This window comes from Rutidosis leptorrhynchoides, unplaced genomic scaffold (genome assembly GCF_046630445.1).
Source record: "Rutidosis leptorrhynchoides isolate AG116_Rl617_1_P2 unplaced genomic scaffold, CSIRO_AGI_Rlap_v1 contig324, whole genome shotgun sequence".
Classification (NCBI taxonomy): domain Eukaryota; kingdom Viridiplantae; phylum Streptophyta; class Magnoliopsida; order Asterales; family Asteraceae; genus Rutidosis; species Rutidosis leptorrhynchoides.
Genome location: NW_027266565.1, coordinates 32,670 through 43,064, shown reverse-complemented (window position 1 = coordinate 43,064; position 10,395 = coordinate 32,670). Strand labels below are relative to the sequence as shown.

Below are 10,395 nucleotides of genomic sequence, written 5' to 3'. Positions count from 1 at the left end.
AAGAAAGCTGAACCTGTCCTCGTTTTCATATTCCACCACATTCTCTTCTCTTGGACAAGTTGAATTGCGTTTTGCTGACTTCGTAAACCGGTTCCATAATATGAAGATTCAACAGTTCCTTCAGGGAAATAATTCAAGTACAGTGAGCACTTAATGAAGCCCAATAAGACAAGACACTCCTCATTCGAAAAAAGTTTAATTTTTTACAATATGGGGGTTTCTGACGATCATGATAATACACAGAAAAGGAAAATCCAGTATGGGGGTTTTCATAATCATGACCGGACTATCGTCAAAGCACTTAAATAAGACATATCTAAATCGAAAATTTTAAATTTTTAGTGACTAAGAAAGTATGTTTCACGACTCAAATCAGATAATTGGAGTTAAATAATTCAACCCCTTAAACATAAAAGAAGCATAAAGCATGCAATTAATGAAAAGAAGAGACTTACATGGGAGAGCAGAGCAGTGTGCCAGAAGAAATCGAACTGATAAATAAACAGCTGGAGATTTTCACCGGGAATAGCTATAACATGTTACTGACGGAGAGATTTTCTTTCGTCAGACGAAATTTATAAGAGAAGCATAAAAAAGAAGAAGAAATTTATAAGACAGCACGTATACTTTCGTCCCTCGTGATTTACATATAACATTTTTTCAATTTTTCATGTTTTTTATATATCCTCAAATTCCTCAAATTTCTCGTTAACATCGCATGTGTGGTATTGATGCGGTATATAGTGGCGTCTTGTCAACTAACCGATCAATATATTTGTGACACATATCATTTGACTAAAAAAATTCGACACTTTTTTTCCTTTTCTTTTTCATGCAAAACAATTTTATGTCGTGTCAAATTTTTTGATGAGTCAAATCAAACGTGTAACAAATATTTTGGTCTGTAGCTGATTAGATATGAATCGACACATGAAATATCACATAAAAAAATTAACGGCGGATGAGTATATTTGCTCGCCAACAGAAAATATGAGGTGTTTTAGGAAAAAAATAACACGAGGAGCTAAAAAAGTTGTAAACGTGAGGGACTTAAATTATACGTTTTGTCAAATTTATAAGTAAAAAAAATGGTGCTCTCTGTCCAGCCAATTTTCAATTAATTGGGCCCATGGGCCTGGTGTTTGAATGGGCCTGCTCCTTACTAATAAGGTAAAAAGATAAAATAGTAGCGTATGATTTCCAAGTAAGATATATACCTCAACTAATAAAAAAATAATTGAAGCACTCTTACCACTTACCAGCAGTATATAATTTGTAACTATAGTGTATTAATTATGTATTTGTCCGTCAATGGATCTTGCATTTTCTAATTAAAACGACGACGTTGTTTAACCTAGCTCCATTATTGGTTCACCGAGTCCTTTTGTCTATGAAAAACAACAAAATCATAAGTGACAGCTTTTCCGATTTGTTTAGGTCGTTTGTGTCCAAATATTTCCGATTAGAAGACAATGATATATAGAAGAAATAAGAATCATCAAAGAAAGAACTCATAAAAGAAAACAAAATTTTTAATGAAAAACATCATAAATGATCTATGGTCTCTTCGACTTTTCATGTCATCAACGATGATCTGAAATCTAATGATGACAGAAGAAAGTCGAAGAGACTATGATTAGCGGTTTCAGATGTCCGCTTGTGTCACTCGTGAAACTTGCATTCGCCGTCGATGGAAAATATCATCGTTATCCGTAGTAGCGTACCTAGAACGACAAACATAGAAAAGTAAAAGATCGGCTAGCTTGTCAATGAATATTGTTAGTGTGGATACATAAGGGTTAGAGGCAATAGGGACTTTTGCTAAAATTTGCTTAGGACTAACTAAAGGATGCATAAGAACTTCTAGAGATAATTTAATAGAGTAACTGAATGAACTGAATGTGTACGAGTACAATCAAATGTCAATATATTCATCCAATTCGAATTAATTAAAATATGTAGTAAAATATAAACTCTTCATTGTGACTAAAAATTATTATATCTAGATCTAAATAGGTAAGTTGGCAACAACATAATTAAGTAAGAAAAGTTTAGTTACTAGTTTGAGGTCATGCATGCATAAACTTTATAGTTTTATAGGTTCTTTCCAAAAATTATTAGGATCTTTGAAATCAAATATAATCATTTCTAATGAAAAAGTAATCCCATTAAGATGGATATATTCCTTTTCTTTAACATAAAACATCATCGACCACTATAATTGAAAGCACAAGAAAGACAGGCCCTTTCTCTATGCTAGTCCTATTTGCTTCACTGTTGACTATAAGTCTTAGTTTGCTGGTTAATTTATTATTTATTGGAAGATGATGAAGGTCAAGATGCTTCATTATTTACGTAAAATACTACTTTAGAGTACAAAAATATTCATAAATCTTATTTTTAATTTATTTTTTCATATTCTTCAGTTTGATAATTGAATTATTTTCTTGTTTATTAATAATCATGTATGCATAAATAAGACGAGTCTTTTGAAAAATAAAATAAGTCTTAAATATATTTTGATGAAAATCATAAGAGATTTAGGACTTGAGAATAAAACTCAAACTTTCCTTTCTTTTTAGAATATTTTGAATAAAATAATACTCATCATGAATTTTGATATATACTTTCTTCAAAATTCAATTCTATCATAATTTTTTATTAAAAATGTAATGTTGCATCCGGCAACTTAATAATATAATAATTAGCTAACCTTCCACAATATCGACAATGAGGATAAAGTTTTGTCAATTTAGGTTCTAATCAACATTATAAATTTGTCTTAATTCATGCTTTTGGATGCTATGGCATATGTTCCCATCCAATAATACATTAATACCTAACTAGTAGTGACACCTTTTCTTTGAAATATCAAGTTAACTTTCTTAAAATATCATATTTATGCCAATATTTTATATAATAAGAAAAAAAACAAACAGTTATGGTACTATTATTAATCTTTTGATATACTGTGTGCTTTATGGCATATATTATTATTTTCCTTTTAGTGCACCTGACAGCGAGAAAAAGAAAAAAGCGAAAGCAAATCATATTAAGTACATTTCGAGAAACGGGATCGTTTAGTCAATTCAATTCAATCGTAAATTATAAAATATTTAGACAAAATTTGGACAAAATCGATTACCACATTTTTTATATTATATTATCGATCTTGAATAAATAATGAAAATTTTCCAAGTATTATTAAAAGAATCTTATTAAGTAGTAGTATCAGTAATTAACAATTTCATGGATGCTTTCTATTCCTTCATTGCATATTTAAAACAATTACTACAGTAATTTATTTATTTATTATGAATATTAAACGAAGCATTTTTTCACATATAAAAGTAATAGGGACCGAATATTATTAATAGAGCTAAAAAGTTAATATGTAGGTGATGTATGTGTTTACGGTCGATAATTCGGATAAAATTTTAACCCTCCATTTTAAATAAAATTCGTAAATATTATGGAGTGATGTCTCAGAAAGTACAATTTTTTTGAAAAAAATTAAACTTACTGAGTCCCGACTTACATAATCTCAAATTATAAATGAAAATGACGGATAAATTACGTAAATCCCATAAGTTTTAAATAAATAAATAAAAAATAATACGGATATTAAAATACGAAAAAATAAAGTGTATATTCATTTTAGAATTCGAGACTTATTATAAACAATTAAATTAAATTAATTAATTCTTTTGTCTCAATAAAAATCCCCACTATCTGTCTCTGCACTTGTCATTGTCATTGTCTCTTTCTCTCTCTATATATAGGAAAGACTTTTCATTTCATCTCCTCCTCTTTCAATGCTATTAATAAGCTGCTGCCTTTACCAATGCCCTTTCCTTTCTCATACTCCCTATGGGTAAAGCCATATATAGCTATTTAGATGTTGACATCTTTTGACAAAGACCTCAAATAAATACTATAAACAATCTTTAATTAACCCTTGGAATTTATTTACTCATAAAACGTGCTATTCCCCTGTTCTTCTTTATTTTCCATTGTGTGTAAAAGAACTGTTCTGCTTCTCTAGGGTTCTTCTTCTTCTTCATGTTCCAATTTGTCAACTTCAAGGTTCTTACTTAGAGAAATCATCAGGCGCCTTGTGAGTTTTTTTTCTTAACTTAAATTTATTTCCTGTTCGTATGTATGAAAGCATGCCATTTTTATATATGTTGCTCTGTATTAGTAATTACTTATAATGAACTAGAATGAAAGTAGCAACTTTTGGTTTCATGTTGATCATCTGTTTTTCATGGATAATAATGTTTGTAGCTTTTCCTTTTCGGTTAACTTACTGTTTGATTGATTTATGAAACCTCATTTTGCAGATTACTTCTGGTTTTTACAAAAAATGGATTCCGAAAAGGCTACATCAATGGCAGCAGAGAAAGACCCAGATTTCTCAATCCACGAGTTCCCATCTCTTTCTCGGGTAATCTCACAAAACCCACAAAAAAAGAAACGATCTTTGAGTTTCGACTTCCCAGATTTCTCAAAGATCATCTTTTTTGACAGGTTATCCAAGAGCTAAAAGAACTATGGGCCATGGCTTTACCCATAACAGCAATGAACTGTCTTGTATATGTAAGAGCTGTAGTTTCAGTACTTTTCTTAGGAAGACTCGGTAGTTTAGAGTTGGCCGGAGGAGCTTTATCGATCGGATTCACCAATATCACAGGCTATTCCGTTCTAGTCGGCCTTGCCTCGGGACTCGAACCAGTTTGTAGCCAAGCCTATGGTAGTAGAAATTGGGATTTACTCTTACTCTCTTTACAACGTATGATTTTGATTCTCTTTTTCGCAATCATACCAATCAGCCTGTTATGGATCAATCTAGAATCCATAATGTTGTTCATGAAACAAGATAAAGGCATAACATCAATGGCAGCCACTTATACAATGTATGCTCTCCCGGACTTATTAACAAACACTTTGTTACAGCCTTTGAGGGTTTTTCTAAGGTCACAGCAGGTGACAAAACCAATGATGTGGTGTACATTGGTTGCTGTTATATTCCATATACCCTTAAACTACGTTTTGGTGATGGTTATGAAGTTAGGGGTCCCCGGTGTTGCAATGGCCTCTGTTGTGACGAACTTGAACATGGTGATTTTGCTTGTGGGGTATGTTTGGGGGAGTGGAAGATGGGAGATGAGATGGACTGCGGGGATTGGTGGGGTTTTCGGTGGATTGGGACCTCTGTTGAAGCTTGCAGTGCCGAGTTGTCTTGGGATTTGTTTAGAATGGTGGTGGTATGAGATTGTGATTGTGTTAGCTGGATATCTTCAAAATCCAACACTGGCAGTTGCTGCTACTGGGATTATTATTCAGACCACTAGCATGATGTATACTGTTCCAATGGCTTTGGCTGGTTGCGTCTCTGCCCGTGTAAGTTTCCCTAATCACATCAGTATCGGTCAATATATAATTCTATTTGGGAAATTCCAAATTTGTAAACTTGTCTAGGAATTGCTACATTTTAGATAAGAGGGCAAGTCTAGGAAAGTTAAAAATTGTTCATTTGCAATTGAGAAGCACTAATAGACATTAGTTTCTATCTAATCCAGTCCCAAATTTTGGATTCTCCAAATGAATATAGGCCAATATTCCATTTGGGAATTCCAAATTCGAACAAGTTGTAAAATTCTCGTATAAGATTATTCATTTGCAACTAAAAGACGTTAGTTTCTGTCTATTCTAGTCCTAAATTTGGGATTCCGAAAAAGAATATTGGCCAATCACAGTTTCAGATTGGTTTAATAAAGCATTTGGGAATTCCAAATTTGAGCAAGTTGTAGATTTGTCTAGGAATTGGTAAAAAATATTGTTCATTTGCAATTGAGAAGCACAAAAAGGACATTACTTTTCAATCTAATCTAACATTTTTGTTCTGTTCCGTATGCATTGGAGAAATTACATGAAACTGCATGTATATATCAAACAGAGATGTTTCTTTGGTTTGGACCACAACTGATGAGAGTTGCTAGTGTGTTATAATGGTATCATAAATAATGCATAGATAGTGATAGACGGATAGTGTAGAATTACCAAGTCCTCTCTTTTTTGTTCTTTTCTTTGCCAAATATAATTTAGGTCATACATTTTGTTGGCATCACAACTATATAATGTTCCTTTATTTGGGTTTGGTCCCCTCCAAGCAATGTTAGCATTTTTCATTGCATCACGAAAACTATGGTAGGACCTCTTTTAAAATCATCAAATAGTTTATCCACGTACATATTTGGTTCTTGACAATTGAGCACGTGCAAATAACAATTTTTTTTTTTCAGGTTGGAAATGCGCTGGGAGCTGGTCAGCCGTACAAGGCCAAGTTAGCAGCCATAGTTGCATTAGGCTCAGCATTCATCGTCGGCTTCATCAGCGTGACATGGACAGTCATTCTCAAAGAAAGGTGGGCTGGCTTATTCACAAACGACGATTTAGTCAAGACTCTAGTTGCTTCCGTCATGCCAATAATTGGACTGTGCGAACTCGGAAACTGTCCTCAGACCACCGGTTGTGGGATTCTCAGGGGGACTGCTCGGCCGGTTATTGGGGCCCGCATCAATTTAGGCTCGTTTTACTTTGTGGGGACGCCTGTCGCTGTGGGCCTTGCTTTCGGGCTTAAGGTTGGATTTTCTGGGCTTTGGTATGGGCTTTTATCGGCCCAGATCGCTTGTGCCGTGTCGATACTGTATGTTGTGTTAGTCAGTACGGACTGGGAATGCGAAGCTACGAAAGCTAGGAAACTTGCAGAGTACGAAATGAGTGCTTCTTTATGCAATCAAGGAGAAGGAGATGAGGATGAGGATGACGTGGGGAAGAAGAAGGTTGACGATGATGATGATGAAGAGAGTAAAGTCTTGTTGGTAAACGGAAATGATCATTTTGATGATGTTTTTGTTTTGTAAGAGAGGGAAGGGAGGGGAGGGGCCACGTATGTTTTAGTAGTACTGTTTTGTTGTTTGATATGACTGGATATACTTTATTTGGGGGTTTTCCCTTTTTAGAGTAAAATGAAATGAAATGAATGAAGCCCATGCTTTTTACCTTACCTTTAAGGTTGGCTTCCCAATTGGCGACTCTAAAACCTACATCTTTATCTGATATATTCAGTGGTAGTATTATTTGCACAAAACCCTTTTTACTGGGATCAATAATGCTCAATTATTATTATAACTAATTATTGGTGAAATTATTGATTCAAGTTTGGAAAATGTCCATCATAGTCTCTGTATCTCATGGATGAGAATGAGATAATTGGGTGAATCTAATCATTGGTGCCTAATTGATAAACATATGTCAATGGCTTAATGATTCGACATTTATATCTATGGGAGACCGAGAGTTCGACTCATGAAAAGCGAATGTCGAAAATTTATGGATAGAATTGTATTAGAATTATCTAAACAAACAAAAACAAAATGGTGCTTAATTTGAAGCAAATGAATTAATTTGGGCCTAATTGAGTAATGTAGATGTATGTGTATTTGAAAATAAAAAGAAACATATCTAAAAATTAGATTTTACCCTGGACAAGAGAAGTTGGGGCAAATCATATTATTGTTAGAATATAATTGTATGTTGTTGTTTGGGTATTTAAAGTAAGAGAAGTGGAATTCCTTTTTTTGACAAGAAAATGTTGTGGATAGGGATAAACGTACTACACTTCTGCTTGCTGTTTTTAACTTGTAGCTAGCATATGCATACACCATATGATATGAAATTATGAATAACCTAACCTGTTCGAGATCTTTCATTTTTTATTTTCACATGCATACATAGTGCTGCTTCCCTCAACTTCAGTTCGATAACGATGTTAACAGGTTAGCTTCTTGTCTTGTCTTCATCACATTCTAATAAAATATACTCCACCCATCTTAAATTAGATACAAATATTTGGATTTTTTATAGATTAAGAAATGGAGGATGAAAGTAGTAATTCGACAAATATAACCTAGCAATCATTAGCATATAAGTGCTGTACGTAAAATGTTAAAATGTGTTGAAAAAGTTGGCGGTGGATAAAATGGGAAGAACATGCCTTTTTAATTTTAAACTTGTCAAATTTACATATATTTTACGACGAAAAAATATATTTAAATTTGTATCTAATTTGAGACGGAAGAAGTAATATGATATTTATATCGATTATATATATATATATATATATATGTAATGGAAGATTAATTCGGACCATTACTCCTTGTTTCGATTTTTCAAACTCCAATAAGATCAAGAGATGACGAGTTATAATTAGATTATCATGTCATGACTTGCAAGAAATTAGGTAGTTTGATAATTTTAATATATTACCGAATTTATGAGAATATATAGTCTATATAAGAGTTAACACTATAAACAATATGCCAATCAGGATGGAATCCAATAATATGACGTTTGTCTCTTTACGAGAGTCATAATTCGATTTTAAAAAAATAAATTTTGAAGATATGAGTAGATTGTAATAAGGATTTATATAAAAAAAAACACTATGAACAATATACTTATTGTTATTGACATATAGTATTATGTAAAATTATAGTGGCAAATCAAAAGGTTCGTATATATGGAGAGTGACAAATCACTTTGTGAAAAAGACTTGATAATAATAATTAATGATATATATTCTACAAAAGCATGATGCACACTAAGAATTTTGTGAAAGCTAGCTTCTGCAAAGAGACATCATCAAATATTTGGCAATCATATATATATCTCGTGAGTTTTTCGTACGGATGTTTAGCTCCTTTTCTTTTCATCTTTCGACGGATAGTACTCCCACAACATAATCAATTTTAAAACATAAATAATTTTAAAAATTATGATTATGCAGAGTCGAGCTCATAATTTCTTTTCATCTTTTGACGGATAGTCCTCCCACAACTTAATCAATTCTAAAACATAAATAATTTTAAAAATTATAATTATGGAGATTCAATCCCATAATCTTTCAGATGAAAACTCTTGATATCTATTAGGCTCAGAGTTCTGTTCCTTTTCTTTTCTTTGGTTCCATCTTAGTTGTCTTTTTCATACGATTCCTCTTTTGGATTAAATATTATATAGCCTGTCTGTCTGGTGCGGATTCCTTCAATTCTGATTTCATTTGCTTCTTCCATCCATTGACGAGTTAATGCTCCATGCTTTAACTTGAAAACAAAAACTTGCCGATTCCAACAAACTTTATAAAATATCGTATTTTTTAAGTTATTTCAAAAAAAGAAAAAATAAGATAAAAATTGAGGATTAGTTTTTTTATTAATGTGTACTTTTGTTAATACGTTTTTTTACTCATGGTGTTTGACATTTGCGAAAAACGGACCTATTGATTTTTGTTTCTCCTTTCTAGTTTTGAATCTATTTTGTTTGAACTAGTCCAAAATCATGTATAATTAATTTTGAGAAAACGTATATTTTCGTCCTTCATATTTTACCTGTAATACTTATTCAGTCTTTACGTATTTTCGTTAGCCTAATAAACTTTTACGTTTTCAAAAATCAGCTAAAAATACCTTTCCGTCGTTAACTTCACCGACGTGGCGCTCTGTGGCGCCTACTCATACATAGTCAACTAACGGACCAATAAAATTGTAACACGTGTCAGTGTCACGTCACACATTTTTTGCCACATCACTAATTTCTGCAAAGAAAATGTTGATTTTTCAAGACGTGTCAAAAAATTTGATGAGTCAGATGACACGTGTCAAACCTATATTAGTTTGTTAGTTGACTAGGTGCCGCTAGGTGCCACATGTGCAAAATTAACGCAAACGGATATTTTTTGAGATTTTTGGAAACGTAAGGGATTTTTAGGCTTACGAAAAAATATGAGGGACAAAAAAAATATTACAGATAAAACGTGAGGAATAAAAATATACGTTTTCTTAATTATTTTTCGTTTCGAAGAATCGGAGTTTAAAGGATCGCCATCAAGTTAGTGTGTGGGAGCATGAAAAGTAATGTCGGAGGTGGAAGGACAATTAAATTAAGGCTGGAGTTTTCGCGTTAGGCTACGCGATAATACCGTCTATATAAAAAGCTCAACAAAGCCTACTCGGAGAGGTTCAAACTAATTAAGAAAAAATGTCATGTTCTTTAAGGGATTTTATATTTCATAATCTTTTTATTAAAGTATAATTTTTATTATGTGAGTCAATAAGTCAATTATAAAAGCACTTTAATTTCAGGGGGCGTAAGGCTGACCAGCTGGGCAACCTTGTCCCGTATACAGTTCATTCGACCCGAGCGTGTTGGGCAGCCGAGGATTTCTCCATTACAGATTGTGACCGAGATTCTAGGTGGCGGGACTACTCAGCCGGAAAATCGAAAAACTTTGGATTAGTATTCAACACAGCTGGTGCCAAAGAAGCAGCTTAG

General features: G+C 32.9%; 1 protein-coding gene across 1 annotated transcript; it reads left to right on the top strand.

Annotated features, from left to right (window-relative positions):
• Positions 1-3,561: 3,561 nt before the first annotated feature.
• On the top strand, positions 3,562-10,395 carry LOC139882903 (protein DETOXIFICATION 54-like). Its single transcript, XM_071867154.1, has 5 exons — positions 3,562-3,577; positions 4,401-4,447; positions 4,531-5,403; positions 6,306-6,922; positions 10,206-10,395. Exons 1-5 carry the CDS (start codon positions 3,562-3,564, stop codon positions 10,393-10,395), a joined length of 1,743 nt encoding a protein of 580 aa, XP_071723255.1.

Excerpts from the sequence above, each read along its gene's own strand:
- LOC139882903 (XM_071867154.1), top strand. Across the intron at positions 4,448-4,530 it reads AGTTCCCATCTCTTTCTCGG|GTTATCCAAGAGCTAAAAGA; the intron begins GTAATCTCACAA and ends CTTTTTTGACAG. Across the intron at positions 5,404-6,305 it reads CTGGTTGCGTCTCTGCCCGT|GTTGGAAATGCGCTGGGAGC; the intron begins GTAAGTTTCCCT and ends TTTTTTTTTCAG.